General features: G+C 36.8%; 1 protein-coding gene across 5 annotated transcripts in view; it reads right to left on the bottom strand.

The window, feature by feature from the left end:
• NOL4 (nucleolar protein 4) overlaps nucleotides 1–23,350 on the bottom strand; it is a 186,348-nt gene that overhangs the window by 31,416 nt on the left and 131,582 nt on the right. For 4 of the 5 annotated variants that reach the window (XM_038125541.1, XM_038125532.1, XM_038125557.1 and 1 more), the window contains 3 exons: nucleotides 17,102–17,281; nucleotides 16,166–16,357; nucleotides 3,471–3,584 (listed from right to left, as the gene is read on the bottom strand). In XM_038125541.1, the coding sequence (XP_037981469.1) occupies nucleotides 3,471–3,584; nucleotides 16,166–16,357; nucleotides 17,102–17,281 (486 nt within the window). The remainder of the gene's footprint in view (nucleotides 1–3,470; nucleotides 3,585–16,165; nucleotides 16,358–17,101; nucleotides 17,282–23,350) is intronic. The other variant, XM_038125548.1, reaches the window with a different exon arrangement.

A 23,350-nucleotide genomic window follows, 5' to 3' on the forward strand; every position in this document is an offset into this window, starting at 1 on the left:
GGCATGAAAAAAAAACAGTATTGAAAATAAGTCAGTGATGCCAGTGAAGCCAGATTTCATTAACTTATTTTTAAGATTGAATTTTTGCTGGCAGAAATTTTCAGCCTTGAGTTAGGAAATACAAAGATCATATAGGTGGAACTTAGGACACAGGTTGAAGGATGGTTTCTTCCTTATTCAGACTTAACTTGTCCCCACATCAGGGTTATATTAACCACTGCCACTATTAGAAATACTTCTGGAAAGTAATCCTTAAATTGAAGTATTTGTGTGTGTAGAGACACACACAAGGAGAGGTTTCTTCTGAAGAGAAAACAGATGCGTGCATGGGATTATAGGTATATAAAGGCAGTCCTTCACATTTAATACTTGTGAAACAAACAGAAAATACTCATGAGCATGGCCTACACTATCTGTTAAAAGAAATGAGGTCTTAAAACATCCCTACTTCTGACTTTTAAGCTGCTTTTTTCTGCTGAGCAATAATTGAGATGGTTTTTCATCAAATCACTGCTAAAATGAACACTGTAGGCAAAAAAACCCATTTAATTTGGAAATTCATGTCATTTTAACAAATAGAGACTTCCATAAGGGACCTACATGCAAGATACTCAGAACTTCCTGCTCAAGCCCTGTGGTGTGTCAGGGAGAGAAAGAAAACTGCAGAAGAAAAGGAAAGGGCATAAACAAGACAAGAAAAGGAGCTCAGGAGGCTGCAAAGTTTATCTTAGCTTCAGGAATGGGCATAACACTCACTGTGTTCTTAACTAATTCATGATTTATGGGTAAAATTCTGAAAAAGGTGGTGGTGGGGATACAAATTACAGAATTACAGAAACACAGAATCAATTAGGCTGGAAGAGCCCTCTGATATTATCGAGTCCAACCTATGACAAGAACATCACCACATCAATTAGACCATGGCATTGAGTGCCGCATCTCACTTTGAGGCAGATCACCTGTCTGGAACACAAAAGGCAGGACTTCACTCTACTGTATGCAAGAATAAAGCAGCCTTAATGCAATGCTTCCATTCAGCTCTGAGGGGAAGTGCTGAAGGAGTGCTCTTGCCTGATCCTCTTAACAATCTGCTTTCCAGGACTGTCTAATGTTTGTCTTCAATATGAAAATCTCTTTATATAATTTTTTAGTGGTAATTTTCATCATCAAAATCGTATTTATCATATTTCCTCTTTCTCCTTCCCAAATTTTCACTGGCATCCTCAAAGCCTGTCTGAAAACAAGGCACTTTTTTTTTAAGAGCTACGGAATGACAAAACAACATGATGAACTGAACTTTTCCAATCTTTCTCTGTTTAAGAAAAAAATCTAATGAAAATATAACATTTTAATATATGTAAGAAAAGCAAAGGAAATTTAATAGTAAGTTAAGAGGAAAAAAATAGGAAGACAAGCAAAATAGAACCCTTTTAGTCACACTGTCTGCACGTGAGGATACAGATCCAGTTCTCAACTCAGCAGATGAGCTGAGCACACTGTTGTCCATTGAATATCACACTCAGAAATACTCTGGAATAGTGTGCTCTCAGTCTACTTTATTAATTTCCCATCCTGAGAATAAATAATTAAATTTCAATGGAAATGGGGCTAAACCCAAGGTTTTTTACTTCTCTAATGACTTATCTATTTCACCCTAAAGGGTAAATTTCTTACTAAATTTTATGAAGCTACCTAACACACACTGCCATATATTTTTCCAGCATGTTCAGCATATCTCCTCAGCATATCTGTCCTGAATTCACAAGTAGTTTTGCAAGCACCAAAGTTACACCAGCTCAGATAATTTAGTACTTGCTGAATCAAATGACTTGTGCTATTTGCAATTCCACTGTGTTCCCAGAACTCACTGGCAAAAAGGGGGAAGAGCTGAAGGAAGCAGAACCCATCACCTATTGTTCATAGGCAGCTTTGCTACTTTAACATCACAGTTGCAAGTTGGAAGATATTCTGATTACAGATTTTTAATTCTGAAATGACAAGTAAAGATATGCCTCTCCCTCCAAAGAGGTTATCAAGTCCTTCTTTGATAGTAATACTACAAATAAAAGAAAAAACCCTATTAATATGTTTTTTTTGAGTTCTGACTACCATTTAAATATTGATTTTTGTTTCAACAGGTCTCTAGCTCCCTGAAGAGCATTATGGGATTCTCACTCAAATCACTTGAAAACTCTGCCTCACCCTGGCTAGACCAAGGGACTGAGCTAGTAGTTTTGTACAATGAAAGTAACTGATGTTTGTGCAAGTCACTTCTAGCTCCCCTTGGGCTAAGAGCACATTGACTTTGTAGCTTTTCTTTTTATTATTACTGAAAAATCAGAGAGAAAATGAGAAATATAAAACCTGCCCAATCTGAATGAGCACTGCTTCTAAACTAAATTATATTTAACATTACAGTGCTTTGACATCTTATGTGATTTGTAAATCTTAAGGCAAATGTAGCACAATAATGAAAATACTAGCAAAAAATATCACAGCAAAAAGAAATAGCAACATACACTCTCAGATCCTAAACTATCCATTTTATAAGTGTAGCAGTAGTAATTCTTTATACAGTTAGGGCATGACCTGCAAGAACTCAATGGACTATGCATAAAAGGAAAATGTTCTTTCAAAAAATGTTCTATTCCACAAAATAAAAAAAAATCATCTGCCATGACAGAAGCACATTTTGGAACACATGAGATATCACTAAGATTTTTACTTTGTTACAACCATGAAGAGAAATAAAGCATAATAGTCTTTGTAATATGAATGTTAGACATTCACTGTATCTGTGGAGTGAGTAAATAATCAAAGCCTGGAATGAACTACCAGTTAAAAAACTGAAAGATAACATGCAATTTCCAGAAAATTAAAGGTAATAAAATTCTAACATGCACTACAAAAGGTGAATAATCACACAAGAAAAAAAAAAGAGCATTAAAAACTCACTAATAAGTTAATTGATAGCATTTTGTTATACAGCATTTCAACTTTTCTGTTTCAGTCAAATAGCTATTTTCAGTCAGCAACAATACTTCACCATATATTTAAAATGCATACACTTTTTCAAAGAGAATATGTGCACAAATAAATACACTGATTCATGGACACATGCACCATTTCTGTTATTTATGTACATTATATCCACTCTATGTTCTGTTATTTTTAATTCTAGTATAGGGATTACACATTATGCTCTGAAAATCTATAGCCATCAAGTAAATATATAGCTTTATCCAGCTGGACATTACAAATATAGTAGACACCCTGACACAGCTTATGTAAATATAGACAAAGACATGCTTGTGTATTTATTAAAAAACACTACAGCTTTTGCATTTTATTTAACCTTGCTAGCAAGAAGCATACAAGGCACTGCACCACCCTTCTGCATGGCACCCTATGTAAATGAGTCCAGTGCATTTATAAATATGGATGTGGCAGACCCCCAAAGAGCACAGTACCTGCTGTCTATCCAACCGCATCCTTTTTGCAGCATTTCTGCTTTCACTCTCACAGGCGGAAGCCAGGATACTCTCTGCAACTGCTGAAGTAAGGTGTGAGGGAATAGGTCGTGACTATGAAAGAGAAAAAGAAACACAGGAATTATTCCTAGCGTAATCCACAACATCCTTTTTCAAAGCACACCATACCATCACCTAGGCAGGAAAGTCCGCTCATTGAAATGCAGTTTATAGCAACAAAACAGGGAAATGGAACTTGCAAAGATGAAAAATGAAACTAGTTAGATGTTAAAGCTGCAGCTGATCCACAGATCCACGAGAAGCCCTTTCCCCCCACAGCTCTATTGTCCACTGTGTTTAGTCTGGCTCATTAAGCTGTACTTTGAACAGACAGTGGCATATTCTCTGCGTTCCAGCAGCACCCTGGCCGTCTGATTCTTGTTAAGAAAACTGAAAGGCTTTTTATCCTGTGCAGCATGTGACAGAGATGAGTAGTGTTTTTTTATAGTCATAAAAAAAAAACAAGAAAAACCCAAAAAACAAAACCAAACAAAACAAAAAAACCCAAGTGATAGGGTTGAAACATCACTCAAAACCTAACAGATTGTCAGAACATTTCAGAGCAGCCTCAATCTGTAGTATATGAATATTTGCATTCCTTGCTGCAACATGACTGATGTGATTAAAACGACTTAAAAAAAAATCTGTTTTTCTTTCGATAATGCCAGCCTTCCAACACTCCAGATATTTTGTTGTTCAACTAGATATGGTTCATTTTTCTGATTCAAAACCTGTCATTACTAATTTCATAGCATTTACACATTTAAGGTTAAAGGTGCAGTGAATCCCCCCAAAAAAGGAAATGATAGAATCTTTTTAGCATCATTGTTAATTATGAACTCCAGTATGATCTTGCTACCATTTCATCAGGAAGAATATTTACACAGCTTTTTTTTTTTTTCCTGATTACATACAAAACAATCTTCCTGAAAGATGAAGCTCATAATAATCTTCTTCATTAATATACAAAGACATATCAGAATTACCAAGAAAATAAACAAAGTGGGGATAATAGCAGAGATACTGATGCACATATAAGCCCATTACAGAGACTGCAACTTACTGAGCCCAGTTCTGAACTTCCACAAATTTTCAAAGCTTCATTGAACTCAAATTTACATTTACTATGTAAATTTTTACCTGCTGAGGCTATGGCCATGTGCAAGGGGGTTTGGGTGTGGTTTTTTTGCTTGTTGGTTTTTTTGGTTGGTTGATTGGTTTTTGGTTTTTTGGAGTTTTTTGTTTGGTTTGGTTTGGTTTTTGAAGAGTTTTACTTTCTTACTCCCAAAAACATGGTTATGAACCTGCTTATGAAATGTCAATTAATTTAGGAAGAAAATTTTTAAGTTATTCCCATTCAGTTCCTAGACAACAACCTTAAAACAGGTTAATTGTACAGGCTCAACTGATTTTATGGTTTTCATAACATTCCAAAACTGAAGAGCCAGCCATTATCAGTATTAGATTTTTACCTTTAAAAATTAAAGTCCATTTATTGACTTTGGATATGCTCTGCAGAATGCCAATTTTTAATGTGACACTCTACTATCACTAATGGTGTGACCACAGTCTGTCTGGGACCAGAAGATGAACTAGATTTCAGAAATAGACAGGGATTTATGGGTCTTCCTCACTAGTGCAATAGGCTTATTCTCCCCACTTATATGAGAACAAACTCTCTGGCATCAGCAAAGCAGCACTGCAAGAAAGGCAACCAGAGGCTGCAATACTGCAATAAATTATACTTCAATTGTTTTGACAGAGCAAAGTATTGAACTTGTTTCCAGTTTGTAAATAATTCAACCTAAGAGATGAGGGACACTGAAGTAACCCTCAGTGTCACGACAGAGGTTAACATTACCTGCAGTACAGGCAGACACCCTACTCAGAGCTCCAGAGAACAAAGTAAGTCTTTGCAGAAGGGTTTCACTGGAAAAGCATTATATTTAATAAACTGCCTCCCTGGAATGGTGGTGTTACTCTGAATTTGTTACTGCATCCCACTAGATCCCCCTCTGTATTTGCTGACCAAGTACCACCTTACATGCCACTGGTTTGTGTATGTTCAAGGTGCACTGCCTCTGTTGGCTGCATGGAAGTCTCACTGTGGTCCTGTAACAGTGATGTTTACACAATGATGTTCTTGAGAAATGGTGAGCAAACACCTGGATAACTCCTCCAGCTCAGCTCTTTAGCTAAACCTGTAACTGTACCTACACATCAGTGGATTTTTGGAAGGTGATATGTGAGCCAAAAAACCTGATGTCGTAACCAAAAGGTAAATTGAACACCAGTTCTCCCAGTTTATTTATTAATGGGAGAGAATAAGTTTATTGAAGTGTTTTATAAAACAAAAAATAAAATGTAATTATAAAATTCAAGCAGTTATCTTTGAAAAGCAGCGTAGCGGTCATGTGCTCACTACGGAAATATTGAACTTGAGTTATCACCTGCAAAAAAGAGGAAATCTCTGGGTACTGGAGATTTCCTCTCAAAATACGTGTTAACCCATAATTTCTCTCAATCATCACTGCAGCTGGCTGTTGATATGCTCATGCCAAAAACTACCTAGAGTGAACCTTAGGGAAAATGTGATGAATACATGGCCCAGTCACCTGGGGAGTAAAGTACTGTAACAAAGCACAGGAGAAAAATCATCTGCTCAGGGTTCAGGCTCCATTAACAGAGCTCTAGTATGGCATTGACTGAGAAGATGAACACAGTCCTCTGTCACTAGGAGCAGAGCTGTTGAAAAGGAGATTTTTCTGCTTCGCAAAATTCCATATCTGTGAAGTCTCAAAAAGATCAATTTCGAAAAGCCTTGCCTGAGAGGAAAAATTACTTTGAAATAACCACTTCAAAAAAAGTGTTTTTAAATAAACTGAATTAATATCTCCATCTTCTAAGCTCAGAAGCCCCTTTCTGGCTTAACTCAGCTTCCTTTTCCTCTCTACTTCTGATTATTCATGATCTCTCTCATAACTACAGTTGTAAAACCAATTCTGTAAGAAGCTCAAACATCCCTGTTGGGTTCTGAACATCTCTTAATTCCCAAGCTGAGGGTGAGATTCAAAGGCCTTAGAAAACATGGCAAAAGTGATATCATTCAATTTTGTAGAAGGAAGCCTGCAGATCTCAGCCAAAAGGACATTTTGCAGGTTCCCAGGCTGCCCTCTGCAGAGCTGAGTGATGGTTCCTACATGTTTGGAACTACAGCAGGAAATGTGGGAGCCCAGGAGAACTTTTTCCAAGGGCTCCCAGGCTGCCCCCACAATCCCTGGATCCACAACCTGCCCACTGAACTAGAAGAAAACCAGTTTTCATTTTCTGTCAAAATAGAAAGCCTTTGACAAACTAACATTTCTTAAAGGGAAAAAAAAAAAAAAAAAAAAAAGCATTACCAAAAAATTCCGAACCAGATTTAGCTGGTTTGGAATGTACTTAGTGTTGTCTGAGGCATAACCTTCACAGCCCCAGTCTGGTATTTCTCTCACTTCACAGTGATGTGAAGCAGGAAATAACTATACTGGAACTACCCATGTGTAAAACAAAAGAAAAGAAGAAATCTTGTAAATTAATCTACCAGAAGTAGGAAATCACAAGGCAGGATAACATTTTTGGCATTTTGAACTAAGGACAGATGGAAAAGACATGTGAAAATTTTATAGTAACTCTCAGGTGAAGAGATGAATAAACTTAGAAGGAATCTGGTGAACAGTGTAATACAGCCCTTCTGAGAAGACTGTATGTCCATCACACAAAAGCAATATACAGAATTGCTTTGTATTTACTTGGAAGCATGATACTGCTCGTGACTGCACTAAAGCAGGAGTCACATTTTCACCACACATCCGGTTTTGGTTTTTTACATCTCCTCAGCTGACACACAACTTACATCCAGCCTCTAACGCAATGTAAGTGAAGAGCATTCTGATAAACGATGTAAGGAAAACCTGCTCGATTGCATGTGCACGTGGATGCCTTTCTTTATAACAATTTCTGAAGTGACTGGCATTTAGGAAGTGGTTGGAACTCCCGCAGTAACAGATGGGAGATGACCAACCACCTTCAGTCCTCCCATATTTGAAACTCTTTTGAGACCACCACAGAGCCTGTAGATGACAGCAGTGACAACAAAGCAACATGCACACTTAACCACCTTATTGGATATGCACTTTTGCATGCTTTTATGAGAAATAATTTTTTGTTCAAATTGGTTTGAACTTTTTATACACTCATCCATTTTTCTCTTTCTGAAGAGTTTATAAATCAGTGACAGATATACTTTTGCAAGCCGCCTAATGGAAAATCAGATTAGTCAATAAATCTTCCTAGTCTAATAAGTGCTGTTTTGCCTTAAAGTATGTAAAACCTAATGAAGACCCTTTCATAACTTTGATGCTCCTTAGATCTGGGTATCAACAATCAAAGCATCTTACAACAAGCCTTTCTGGAGTTACGGAGTAGTCCTGCAAGGTTGCTGATTTTTAGTAGTTTAAACCTGAAATCCTTGGCCCACTTCATCTAGAAATTAGCTCTCTTGGTATAATCTCTGATTCTTTAAGAAAGGAGAAACTAGCATGCTCAATATGCTGTAAAATATGCATTTTCATATAACAACTGTATGCAGCATCATGAAGCCTGCTGTTTAAAGTGAGGTACTATTGCAGTATCTTCATGTGAAACACCAAATATTTTTTCTGGCATAGTCACATAATTCTTGTATTTCTACACAGAATCTAAAAAAACTTCTATGTTTTAATTTCTTATGTCTATTCTTTGCATAAATTTACCAATTATTGATATACTAGATAACTGATTGTATTTCACCACTAGGAGCAGCATACTCACTAAAAAGAATTTTGCAATTTACTGGGCATGTTGTCCACCTGTGGTTAGAGAGCCATTGTCTCTAAAGTTACTACCTTGGCATGTTTTTGAGATCCAGTATAAATAAAAGCCAAAGCTGTCATACAAAAGTTTGGTCTGCATACTTTCACCCTTTACATTGGTCTGGCTCAGTTCTGAAAAAACACAGCTCTCTGTTTAGTCAGATAATGGGCACACATGTACACCTGCTGAAATGCCAAACACCACAAGCTGACGTGTGCATAAATACTACCTTCTAGTTTAGGCAAATTAACACTGAAGATTACATCTTTCAGTATAACACAGTTGGAAACACATAAACATGCAAGCTACTTCACTTTGTTCATAGACACAATATAATAATATTGCCTCTAATATAAATCACAGAATCACAGAATCATTTAGGTTGGAAAAGACCTGTAAGATCATTGAGTCCAACCATTAAAACAACGGTCCCAATTCCACCATGTCCCCAAGTGCTGCATCCACTTCTTTTAAACACCTCCAGGGACAGCAATTCCACCAATTCCCTGGACAGTCTGTTCCAATGCTTCACCTTCGAATGAAGGAATTTTTCTTAATAGCCAATCTAAATCTGCCCTGGCACAAGTTGAAGCCATTTCCCCTACTCCTATTGCTTGCTACTTGGGAGATTAATATGAATGTGAGAATGAAGAAGTATTTAACTATTACTCAAACTTCGAAAAAAAAATGGTTTAAAATTTCTCAAAGTGATTTTGCATCCAAAATTGAAGATGAATGCCCAAGATGCCTCACTGACAGTAACTGAATTTTTCCAAAGGTACCACTAAGCACTTCTTTGCATATTGGGCTCCCAAAAATTAGATACTCCCTAGTGCTCTCCTGTATGTCAGCTTTTTCCTCAAGTACTGCAAGACCATTTCATTTCCAAAATTAAATACTGCAAATATGCCACAACTCTTTCATGATAAATTATTGGGATCTAACATCGTGTCCTAAAATGCCCAACATATTTGTAACAGTGTGCAATATCTAAATAGCATTTCTTCATAGAAAACATGCAAAATAGATTACAAGAGAGGGAAGACATGATCTGCAAATATGAGTTTTCGATCAGAACAATGCAGGGAAATGTATAACAGAACTGTCCTGCCCAGCACAATAGCAAAGGACTCAGAAACCCTTCTAAAGAGTATTTTTGAATTTAAAGACTAAGTGAAGTACAGTACTGCACTGTATTAGATGTACTTTTATAGTGGCCGCAAACTGGAAGAGGGTAGGTTTAGATTAGGTATTGGGAAGAAATTCCTTATTGTGAGGGGGCTGAGGCACTGGATTGAGTTGGTTGGGTTGCCTAGAAAAGCTGTGGATGCTCCATTCCTGAAAGTGTTCAAAGCCAGGTGGGACGGGGCTTTGAGCAACTTCCTCTAGTGAAAGGTGTTCCTGCCCATGGAAGAGGGGCTGGAACTAGATGAATTTTAAAGTCACTTCCAACCCAAACCATTATGTAATTCTAAGATTCTTTGAATTGTTGGTACAGAATAGTGGAATATGAACAACTGGACTGGCATTTTTATGCCTGTAGCCCTGCATTTCAGTTGTGTTTGATATTTTTTGCTCGGTGTCGTGGTCTTGTGATAAACACCCAATTGTAACACCTACTAGAGGATTCAATTAAATAGCTACAAATACTTTCAAATGGCAGAAGAGGCTTTTTGAAACATCTAGGGATGTTCAAATCACTTTTTAAAGTTTTCAGCTTTGAAATACATTGAATTGAAACACTGTACCTTGATTATGATGGCACCTAAATAAATCCAAGTATATCTTAACATATCCATATTTCTGTCTAACAGTTTAGCAAATGACTCTTTCCAATCAACCACCGTGCTGCTGTTGCTGCTGCTATCCCCACATATGGGACCAAGTCTGGCTCTGCCTATTTGAGCAATTTCAGCAGGGCTAGTGGAAATTTTAAACGACTTACACAACAGCAAGAATATCCATCTGACTTTATTTACATAAAAATGAAGTATTTTGCCAAAAGTAGTCATCCAGGCTTGATTTTTGTTTCAGTATTGACTCATGAGACAGCTGGGGATGAACCTCTCCGGACTGGTTCATCTAAGTGCTTCACTGACTGCTGAGGGAGCCAAAGTCACCTAATTTCTCTAGCAAACCTAGGGACAATTATCTCTATCTAAGATTTATCTGGTATTTTGCAGTGACAGAGAACTCCAGGAATCATCGGCTGACCAAACTCCTTCAGAGTCAGGTCAGGTGAGCATTGTATTGAACACTGATAGCACTTTACTAGAAAAACTCCAGAGGACTTGGGAAAACTGAGTATGATTTACCATTATTTACTGTTTCCCCTAAAATAATACACTGAATTGGCTTCCTATACTTAAACCATTGGTTCATGCCAGTTAAGTAACACTGCAGCAAGAGCTCTCAATCTAAGTCAGAATCACAGTATCAAAAACCACTGAAATATTTACTATTTTTTTTTCTGATTTCAAGCTTATAGGTAAACAGAACGAACATTCTTTTAAACTATTCTTTGGTGGTTTTTTCCAATAAAAAGGGGATTTTGTTCTACATCAGAGTTTATTGCTATTTCAGAGAGGATTATTTTTATTCTAAATTCAACAAAAAATTGAAACAAATGTCAAAATTGCATTACTATATTTTTGCTTTCACAGGATGTAGAAGACTAAGTCCTATCAGGTTGGTAGGTATTTTTATTTTTTTTAATCCTTTTTCCAAATACCACACCTTTTTTAAAGCTAACTTCTTCACATTTTGCAAGGTTAATGGAAGAAGTGTTATTTCTTCCACTGCTCACTTTTCCAAAATTGCCTATACTTTGAAAAGTCATTAAAAAGCAAAAGTTACCTGAGGAAGATTTAGGAGGAAGTTCTTAAAAATCACACCAGTATTCACTTAACTGTTCTTTGATGAAAAAAAAAGAACAGCATATCTAAGAGCCTTTGAAAAACTGATCCTATAATATTTTTTCAAGACTATATGAGATCTAATGGTAAAAGTCAAATTTTATCAGAGAGTAGCTTTGGCCTATTTCAACCAAGCTGCCCATCAGACTTAAGTAAGTTAGCCACTACTAAAGCAGGGCGAGATGCTTAGAAAGGAAAGTGCCCAACTGACAGAGTTTGGGATATAATACAAAGCAACAGTTCTACTAGTATTTGTAGATCTTCATGTAACTGTTCTTATGATAATTTTCTTCATGCTTCCCAGCTTGTTAATCAATTAGATATGCATCCCTGAATCCACAGATCCTCTTGTTCCTGAAAATGCCTATGACCTTTCCAGACATAAAAGCCTGGAGAATTGAAAACCCAAGTGACTGCAAGGGCAGCTGTACTTTTCAGCACTAAATTCAGTAAATATTGAATGATTCCTCTTTCTAAAACTTAAAAGCAGAACCTAGACACCTATTCCAAGTAACCTTAATGAGGCAGATTTCAAAAAAACATCCCCCTTCTGGAAACCAGTCCCCAGCGAAGTTGCTCCATCTCAGTACAGACATATGACAAGCCACTAGACACATTCACACCACCTTGATTAACATGGGCACAATTGCAAATTGCTAAAACACCTCCCTCAGCCAACTGGCACAACCAAGTGACAGCAGCAGTGAAAGATACAGAGCTTAATTATTTGTTCTTCAGGCTGGCAATAGGACAGAAGGAGCTGGGATGAACAGTGGGACCTGGATCAGGAACCATCTTTGGGTACAGTGTGACTCTTCTCCCACACATCCAAACTTGTCTTTGGACAATGAAAAGCATTTATGGCCAGCCTTTTCTCTCCAACACAGAACACGTTGCTCTTTGATACTATTGTTTTGCATTACAGTAGTATGTAGAAGGAGGGTTTCCTTTTTCTTAAAAATAAAGGAAGGATCTCTTAGTGAACAAGAAAATATTGTTCTTGCATTGGGATGCTCACAGAAAAAAATGGCATATCTGGGAAAAAGATACTGTAAGATGCAATTTCAAATTGAATGCAGTGAGACTGATCATAGGAGACCGTGAAGATGGGAGGAAACAGAGAGTAGTAAGAAAATGTAACTATTCAGACAATTGAACCTCATTTGATTATTTCTAGCAACTTATGCTTTTCTGGACTATCACTAGATAAATGCATACCACATATCTCCAGCATCTGTCTACTAACTCTTTTAATTGGCAGTTCTTTTTCACAGAGGCTGGGACAAATCTAAATAAAGGATTTGAAAAACAGTGAAACAGGCCATCTGAATATTGCAGGGAGAAAATTGCTCTTGCATACATTACAGAGGTCACAAAACACCTAACGTATATACAGGAATTCTCATTGGTATCAGTCCTTGAAAATGAGGAAGAAATTTTTTTCTTTTGTTTTTGGACCAATGAAGAGAAAAGGAAATAATTTCTTTAAGAATATCAAAAATTTTTAAGTTTCCAAAGCAATACAGCACAATGCAGGCAGAAGCACAACCAAGAAATCCCATCCAAAATCCAGTGATTTTGGTATTTGACAGACTTCCCTCACATCGAAAGCTTCTGAGCAAGATTGTAGAATTTAGTAAGAGAACATATTCTCAGCAGTCCATCAGCAAGAGACAACGGGAGGAGAAAAACAATCCTACGATTCATGAGAAAAACTGAGTGCCTTATTGAGGTATATACTTGTGTCAGAATGAGAAGTGCACAACTACATCTGCACAGTCAAATGGGCAGAGCATTTCCAGCGCTGAAAGGGAGCTTCTCAAAGGCATATTTGTAACAGGAAGCCATGCAAGCTGCCTCAGAATCCACAGACAGCTATCTGTCACAAGGAGAAGCAGAATAACTATAAGTAATCTCTTAAAACATAATAATACTAAGAATCATGTTAATTAACAATATGAACACTCATGAGACTGAGCCTTTTTTATTGCCTCAAAGCTAGAACTGGCCTGTTATGCAGCAAGAACTGTCATTGGGATTACAGGCAGCAAATAACTGACAGAATCAGGCTCCAGGCTGGCTTTTTCATCTTTTTCATGCAGTTTTACACTAATTTAATATAGTGTTTACATTTTCTCTTCACTTTCCAGTATGATGCTGTAGATAACTGCGTGATTCCACACTCAGTCTAAACTGTCATATGCCATAAAAGACAATATTCTCTTTTTCTCAAGCAACTAGATGGTCAAAATCTAGCATTTTTTAACCGGAACAGAATAAAAAAACTTGTATTTAACATGTGTATAGCAAAAGACATCCCCTGTGGAGGTTATTATCTGACATCCTATTTAATATAACAATGGTACTGGTACTGCTGCTGAGCAGATCATTACTCTGATTTGCTGTATTTGAGGTAGCCCCTTATTCAAAACAACACCATCATGTCCTTCATGATTGTTTTGAACAAATGTTATTATCCAGAAAAGATGATTCTTCTCCATCACCAAAAGGTAAGGACATGGTAAGGACATTTAAAACAATCAAGTACTCAAATGCCTCTGTCCATGGTAGCATTTTTAAAAATGCCTATAATCAAGAGGTGATGATACAGTAACTTGGAAATCAGAAAATAATTTGAAAACCCAAAGGGATACATACTAAATTTCAAAATTATTAAGACAATATGCATAAAATGCTACTTGTTCTCTTAGGAAGTTGATGGGAGCACCTCCAGAGACTTTGGATAGTCTTTGGCTTGTATTCCTACCGGCAAACAGGGACACAGGACAGATATCCCCAAGAGGGCTGCAGTCTTTGGCATGAGTTTCAGGGACTTGTCATTTCCATTCAGGGACAAAAAAGTCAATGTTTTAGAGGGTGATTTGTTTGTTTAAAAGGAAATAAAGCCCATCATAAACAAACAAACAAAAAAAACCCACCATGAAACAATATAAAACCAGGAATCTTTCTGAACTATAAAGATTGCCTATTTGGATCATAATCCTGATAATCTCTGCTTTGTTTCCTCTTCCAGGAAAAAATTTGATCCTGCAACCTTTGTTCATATGAAAGTAACAGTTGCAAATGTGCACTGAAGTCAAGCCAACTCAGCTCTTATGGATCTGACTGCAGCCCCTTCTTCATACTGCAAAACAGTTGCACAGGTCTTTCAGATGACAAAAATGAGCCAGTTTGCATAACTGCTCATCAGCATGAAAAATTATAGTAATAAGGCCATAAATTGGAACAGTGAGGAGACTTGCTAGCATTGGCTAATTTTGTAAGTATTTTCATTGAAATTACAGCAAAATAAAATATTTGGCTCCATGAAAGCTGAACTTGATGTTGATGAATTATTGTCAGTGAGAAGATGCAATTTAATGCTACTTAGTATATTGTAGGAAATATTTATTTTCTATCAATCCTTTTGTTTTGTTAAGGTTTTCGTTTGTTTGGTTGGTTGGTTGGTTGTTGTTGTTAGGGCTAAACAATCTGCCATGTACACCCCCAGTCAATCTTTGGCACTTCTGGCTGTACAGATGTCCTTTATTCTACCTGTCTTTCTTCATCTGAGCTTCCATTGTTCAGAAACAGTGTTATCCCACCGTTCCAAATAATAAAACCATGCTGTTTGATTTGAATCCAAAATACACACAAAAATTTAGTTTCTCTCTTTGCTTTTGGTGTTATCAAATAGTGGTCTTACCCTACAAATAAGCCTGAATTTTTGTTCTTAAAACTGTCAGCTACCATCTTAAACAACATATGGTACTCATAAATATTCTGCAAAAAACTGCAGGAAAGAGAAAGACAGAGAGAAAGAGAAAAACAGTAAAATGCAATCATCTCCAATGATTTCAATGTAATCAATGGGTTTGCAGATGATTCATTAAAAAAAATGGTATGTTTAATCACTAAATGATATCTATTTGCAACAATGAGGTATTTTTGTTGTCATCTTAAGGCCAGAGAGGTAGCTAAGACATTAAACACAAGGCATGTAGCTATCTAGTTTCTTCTGATTTTCCTAAATTTTGGAAATACAAATGTTTTCTAGAGATAATGAAGCTGCCAGTTAATGAGAAGACTTTATTTACCCATTTTTGTGCTACTGAGTAAAATTAAAATAACAATGTCTGGAAACACTGTCAGTTGTATACCATTATAATCTTCATGAGTTTTGGTTCAATTATAACTACTAAACCATTGGGATGCTCAAATTGTAAGTTTGGCCAAACATGTTTGGTTTACAACCATTAAACATGTTTTGCACACCTATCTATCAACTGAAAGATTTCAAAGGACTAACTTTCACTGATAGTAAAAAAATAATTGGCTAAGGTGTACAAGAAAACACCCAAAGCCAAAGCCATTGCCACTATGATGTTACTACACTGGGCATTTTTTTGAGGGTCAGTTTTACAGAGCTCACTGGAATCCAGCTAGCAGAGGCATTTTGGAGAAAAATCCATCTTACAGCAAGACTTTTCCAGGCAAAAATCTGTAACTGTAACTTGAAGTAAGAAATAAGTCACTATATAGTCCACAGTTCAGTTTCCCTCCTTATGCCTTGCTTGTTCTTCTTTTCCTATAGATCCATATGAGTTCATTTTGTGAACACTACTGTCTTATAGCACTTTTAAATCAAGGGGAATAAATTCAGGAAGAATGAAGGAGGGAAAAAGAAATCTCTGACCTGGTAGTACCAAAAAAAAAAAAAAAAACAAACAAAAAAATAAAGACGCTAAGATGAAAACAAAATAGTGCCATGGATTTACATATGGGGTTTTGATGGAAACTAGGGCTGGGTTTTAAGTCAAAACTCACCATCTCAAAACCACTTCTTTTCATCCGCCTGCAGGACTTGAGGTAAGTACGTATGCGTTTTCTGGCACGCTCTTGATACTCAGGGAATTGTCGCCTGCATGAGTCAATGATAGCCTGGATCTTTTCTTTGGGCTGCTTAGAGATTGGGACCATTCGGTCCAAGTTTTCATCTACAAACAGCCTGACAAACATCTGTTGGCAAGAGGGAGACAGAGGAGATGGGTTTGGAGGGCAGCTCTCTTTTCTTCCTAGCTTCCTGGCTTGATTACTGATAGGAAGACAGTTTTTGTTTTCTATCCACTGAAGAGCTTTGTAACGGGAAGCCAGAAATATAAAGCAAACAGTTCTTTAAAGGGTTATTTGGGGTGGGGGTGGGTTGGGTTTAAAAAAATAGACAAGAAAAGAAAAGTCTATAGGATACAGAACTTGTGAGATAAACCAGAACAGACTGTGAAAATAGGCACTACTTAAGTTTCATTATTAACAATAAGCTGTGATTGCTAATCATTTTATTGAACTGACTCACATTTTTTTCTTTGTTCGAACAATTGCTTGTGTTTTCATGCATAATTATATACATTGAGAAAGCAATAGAGAACAGCTGACCACCAGAATGGTCTCCTGACAAAACTAGCTACAGCCTCTTTCCATTCAATGGGTGAACATGCACATCCACACAGCCACACACATGGTCACACATGCACATATAGAGAACAAAGCTTTTTTTATCTCACTGGTAAAGATGGCATTCTGCCTGAAAATTCTAAATGAAACACAGCAAATCTGTCGTCTGTTGGCAAGAGTTTAATGTGCATTAAAATAATAATTGAAATAAATCCCGCAAATTAATGTGCCTTTAATATTGTCAAACTTACCCAAAAACAACAATGCAAAAGGAATAGGAGAAGTAAACAAGGTGAGTGCAAGAGGGCTTACGTTAAAAGCTTTCAGTCGCTCAGCTTCTACCCCATCTGATTCATTAACCTTCTCAGGATCTTCTTGCTCATCATGGTCATCTTCATCCTCATCTCCTCGATTCAGAGACAGATCTTCAGCACCTCTGCCTACGCTCTCATTCTTGCCAGAGTCATAGCTTGAATAGCTATGTGCAGGGGACTGAAAATAGAGAAAAAGAATATGCTTGTAAAAATTCTCAGTAAAAATAAGGTCTTACTTATCAAGAAATGCTCAGTAAATATTTCAAGAATTCCATTAATTCTTTTTATACTTTGTTCAACATAAAGTGCTTCTAATCTTTCCAAGAGCAAACAATGCACAATTATATTAATTTCAATGCTTTAAAAAAATGTGACCAACTGCAAATTCAGTAAATCTATAAACTAATTAATTACCTATGATGACTCCAGTTAACATGAAATGTTTGACATACAGCCTTGTGTAAGTTCTACCTACAGAAGTTTTTTATAAATACTAACTTTTTTGTATTAATCGAGATGTAAATAAGGGATAGCTGATTTAAACAAAACTCCAAAGAATTAAAATTAAAACATTTCAAGGCAAAGAGGATTCAAGTAGGAAACACTGTTATTCATCCAATGAATATTAAATATTATCAAGAGATGCAAAAATTTATTGAAAATAAGGACATGATTATGTTCTAGTTTCACTTGCAAAACCCTGGAATGAATTAGAGATGTGTAGGTTTACATTTTGAATGCTCTCTGAGAATCATGTAGTAAAACTATTTCCTCCTTGAAAATCAGCATTCAGAACTTTCCCCTGAGCAGAAATTCATTTTGTTGGATAAAACAGATGACCATCTCAATAAAGTGTATCCACTTGTCAGACCAAAAAGGTTCCAATTACCAAAAGTTAATAGAGTGCATTTTCCCTTGCAATATCAAGTCCTCAGTTGTCTGTTCCCACTGCATACACTTCAAACTGCAGACCATAAAGGCATCAGTAACAGAAAGCCTTCCACAGCTTAACATTCTACAACATAAAACTTAAAGATCAAAGCTTTTCCCCAGCCACACTAATGTATCAGAGAGTATCTCCACCAGAGTCATCAGATTCACATTTAGGTCAATCAGAGAAAAATTTTATTTCTATATCTTAATGGTGTAATATTTCACTGTGTTTCTCTCTTGCTTCAAAGCATTCTGTAGTCTGAATCAGGTGCCACATGACAAATTTCACACACACACTTTTTTTAGATGCCTCCTCCCTTAATGTCAGCAAAAGTCAGGAGCATAATTCTCCAAATAAAAATACATTTCAAATGGCATGCCTTGAGCCAAATTCTGAGCTTCCTAAAATTATCTTTGTTTCAGGATATTTTGCCAGCCACAGACTGAATCTGGACAGTGAGGTAGAAGGGAAAGACCAACAAAACCATTCAGCAGTAAGGTATATTTTTTGCCTTATATTTTTACTTCAGCTCCTTCTTTCCCTTTTTCCTGTTTTCATTTCTGTCTTTGGTCCTCTGTACACCATCAGTTTTAGAGTCACTTGCCTTGCCTTAACAGCACACATATTCCAAGCCTTCCTTTTTTATATATCCTCCCAGACTATATTCTCATAGTACCAATCCCTTGGAGTTCCAGTTTTTAATCCCTAATGCTCCTGATATCAGAACTTGCAGTCTCTCTCATCCCCTTGCCTGAGTCTCTCCACTCTCTAGACCACTCTTCATTCCCTAGACCCTTACAGCAGATGCAGGAAGAGTGATAAAACATGAGAACAAACCAGAAGAGCTGGCCTCGGGATAAAAACAGCTTCAACGAGTAGCAAGCTCAGCACCACCCCTTCTGGGGCAAGAAATTAGCCAGGGTTCAAGATGGCAGATGAAATATGGCATGGGAAGATAAGGCTTGCAAGAGCAGCAAAAAACAAAACTCCAGTTCTTGATACACTGATAGCTTGTCTTGTGAAGATGGTATCTACACTGCTGCCCAGTCAGATAAGTTCAAGTTCCATCCTAAAGAAGGTGATGGTTGTATTTTATCAGAGTGTCTAGCATGTGTAAGCAAAAGTGTTTAACCTGACCAGTGGCTACCAGAAGGCCAACAGCTGCAGCCTGGTAGCCTGTAACAAAGGAAAGAGTGATTTCACTTAAACCTAAAGAGATTATCAAAAGACTTTTTTTTTTTTTTTAAAGGAAGTTACAATGAATTCATTGCTACTTTTGTACAGTGCTATGAAGTAGATCTGACCTAGGCTGCAAGACTTGTTCCTCTGTAGTTCTTTGTTTCACCCATCACTACAGCTGTACAGCATGCAGAAGGCTTTGAGATAATCAAAAAAGCTATTTCATGTGCTAGGCACCACACAAAGCAGAGAAGCTGCTGCCCTAAAGAAATCTACTAACTGAAATCCTCGTTGAGCAGACACTTGATCTCACATGTGTCATTTCATCAGACTAAATCCAATTAGACTACTCATGTGCACAAAGTTAAACAGATGCAAAACTGATTTCAGTATGTACATATGTTTCGGCTGGATGCCAGAACCATAAATTATGCACCAGCATTGAGATTTCCTTTTGTGAAGGAAACAAATTCAGGTCAAAATGGCTTAATATATCTCTCAAAAATGCAACAGTCAGGGTGGGGGTTTTTTTGGTTTTCAGCTCTGTTTTGTTTTGTTTGGTTTTTAAATAAAGTATTGCATAGAGAGCCCTGTCCAACATTTTCTCTGAAGTTTTTATTTAAACAACAACTTTAGCATCTTAAATGAACTCTGGGGAATAACAGTCTGAGCAAGTTGCATGGAAGGAATCCATATTTATTCACTGTGAATTTGAAGACTGTGTACAGTACCAGGAAAAAGAGATGTTTTTCTCCTAGCTGTTTCATTAGCAAACTGAGACAGAAAAAAACTCACTTTGAGTTTGCAAAAGCTCAGTTAAGAACAAAATTTCTACCTTTCTGTATTTCTACACAGATGAATACTGATTCAGGGAAGGAAGGAACATCTCTCACTTGTGTTGACTCTGCGGTTCTGCAAAAGCCGATAAGGATTTCTTTTTGCTACTCTATTAAGCAGCTGCAGTGCTAAACAAGGGGTGGGAGAGCAGAGGACGACTTGTAGTTCATACATGATACCCAATTTTAGGTCTTGCACTGTCCTTTCAAAAGTCTGCTCCCACTTTTGACAGACAGGAACATGCTCTTTCAGATTCCTCCACAGACCTTGACAAATATATTTTATGGTCCTGCAGTAATCTAGACTGAAGAAGTGAACTTGGTTAAAATGTTTTGGTTTTACTTGTTTGTTTGTGGATTTGGTTTTTTCTAATATTTGACAGAATGCTTAAGACACTAATCAGTTCTTGGTTTCAGTTTGCTACCTGAAAGCAAAAACCTTTGTGGTGACACAAAAGTATGAGCATGGAGGGGAGCATACACATCTCTGCTGATAGCAATGAAAGAGTAAATCTTGGCGGAGTGGAAGCATTAGTAGATGTAAGACGTTTCACAGGTAAATGTTTTGTGCTTAAAAACTGAGAGTTGGAGAAAAAATTACAGCAATGAGAAATTATTCAGTGAGAACAAATGAAGCCAAGGCTAAAGACAAGATCATTTCCTTCCCCAAACATGTAGATTATTATTTAGTGGTCTTAAAAATACTGAGATGCTGCTATTTATATTGTGACCGCTTTATCCTTACCATTTCTTGAAGGTTCTGAGCTAATGATTTTAATTTCTTCCTTGCAATAATAAGTACTAGACAGTATTGCTTTATGAAAATGAAAGCAAAGATTCATGCCAAATGACTTGTTTTTAGGAGGTCATGACAGAAATACCAACCTCTTTCTAAGGCATTATAAGTCTGCAACAACATTCACTTGAAGTCAAATCATACAACAGGAGACCTGGGAGGACATCACAGTATCATCTACTTTATCTTGCTGCACCAGAAAAAAGTCAGATGGTCAGTCCTGACCACTGTTTTTCCAGTTTTTATCTTAAGACTTCCAGTGACAGAGACGCCATGCATCCCCCAGACAACCTACACCAGTGTTTCACCATCTTCAGAACTATTAAAACATTTTTAAGACCAACCTCTGACTTTAATAAATGTATTAAGCCTATTTCTTTTTCATGTGTCTACCACAGATTGCAATGGAGGAAAGGTATGGTTTTGGGAGAAGAGAGCATTCTCTTCCCTCTTTATGAGACTCTTTCCAACAACTGAGGACTGTTATCATGTCCCCTCCCCTCCATCTTCTCTTCCCAATAAATTCATTTATGCTATGAAACCCATGTTTTTCATGGATGCCTTCCATCTGATTTGAAACCTTCACAAAGAGCAACTCCCAAAACTCTAAAATGTATTCTATTTTCTGCCTTTCTATGAAAAATATATTTCTTTGATAAAAAAACATATATTTTTGATCAATTTCTAGCATGCTTACAGCAGAAAAGCCTTATCTCTTTATTTGTAGAAGAATACCCCAAAGATGCAAAAGACAGCAGAAGAGAAACCCGACAGTTGCCAACAGAAATCCTGCTGTTATTTCATGAGGACTAAAGTAGAAGAAATCTGTAACATTTAAAAATATAAAGTCTTCCACAGTGCTTCAGTGCCTGCTGGGCTTCAGCACTGGTGTATGGCCATTGGACAAGGTTTGGAGGATGACACCACATGAACTCCCTATAGGAAGCTTGTCCCAGCAGAGACCCTTGGCTACCCCGGTGAGTGTACAAAGATGGCACTTGATTACCCAACCAAAAGTTATGCAGTGATAGAAAGCTAATTCCCGAGGGTGACTATTTGAAATGACCAAAAACTGGAAAAGTCATGTCTTTGTGACTTTAAAAATGCCAACGCGGAACAAAAGATCCCACCTTTTCAGGGAAAGATACCTCTGATGGAAGTGTGGCAATTCTTTTTTTTTTTTAAATGAAGCTTCATTTATCACATTTACATTACATTTTACATTTCCATTTCGTTGGAGACTTTTACATCTATTTGAGTAGTGTGTAATTCTTTCAGTTAGTTACATCAGACACTCATAAACCACAGAACTCCTGTGAGCAAGAGAGACGAACATCTGAAGAGCTGGCAAGACAGCAGCAGAGGTCTCCATGCTGCATGGAAAGGAAAGGGGTTAGGAGGCAGGCAGAGATGAAAACACTTTACTGGCTCTATATGACTCTCTTCTAGAAATCTGCCTCCACATTGGTAAAACTTACTAAATCTTTTTAATGGATACATAAAACCCTGTTCTAAAGACAGAATTCTGCTTGTTCCCAGTTGTACATCCAGCCCTTTCTTCTTTTTCCTACATTTCAGTATTTCCCCCTCTGCCATTGAATACACAAAAATCTACAATTTCAGCAATTAATCTTGCAAATTGTGTGCTTTTCTACATACTTTCCCATGTGCTATTGTGTAGCAAAAATATTTTTATAGAAAATATTCCTATGACAAAGAAAGGGATTAGAACATTCTGATGACAACAGATTTGATTGCTTTTTTCCAAAATTATCAATTAAATTAGAACTTTATTTTATTTTTTTTTTCACATTTACATTTTTAACTGATTCTGCATATGACAAAGTCTTTGAAAATTTCATAAAAACTAGCTTTTGGTAAACTGGTATGAGTGAGAAGCATGCCTCTTTTTTGACATATAAAAAATTTTACAGTTAGGCCTGAAAGGTTAAGAGAAAATTCACATCCTATAACTTTCCCTTAAAATTTATTTGAAATTAATATTGGATTGTTAGAGTTCTGCTTCATTCCTGTGCAGACTCTGAGTTCTCCATATAGCAGGGAACTTGCCTACAGGAGGTAGTTGAGTTTCACTTTGATTTTATTTTTTTCATTAAATCTATTATACTTGTAATATAAATAACACATTAGAAAACATAAAATATTTTTGGCATATGCACACTATTTTGTCATTAAAATACTTGAAACCATTAAAAAAACCCCTAATTTTTGTCCCCAGTTCAAATAGAAGGCAGGAGGCATAACTGAATACTCAGGTTCAGCTATTATCCTAAGGAATTTGCTATCAGATTTTATGGACAGAGGTCCAACTCTCTATTATTTTGCATTAATAAGCCATTTTCTTTCCATAACCTCTCTTAAATCCTATGCTTTTCTGTCTTCCAGACTTTACTGTTATTATCCTTTTTCATGGCCCCTTTAAACCTTCATATCATCACATGTGTGGAACTTTACTGTCCATGTCTTCTTTTCTCATTACAG

Source organism: Motacilla alba, chromosome 2, assembly GCF_015832195.1.
Source record: "Motacilla alba alba isolate MOTALB_02 chromosome 2, Motacilla_alba_V1.0_pri, whole genome shotgun sequence".
Lineage (NCBI taxonomy): Eukaryota > Metazoa > Chordata > Aves > Passeriformes > Motacillidae > Motacilla > Motacilla alba.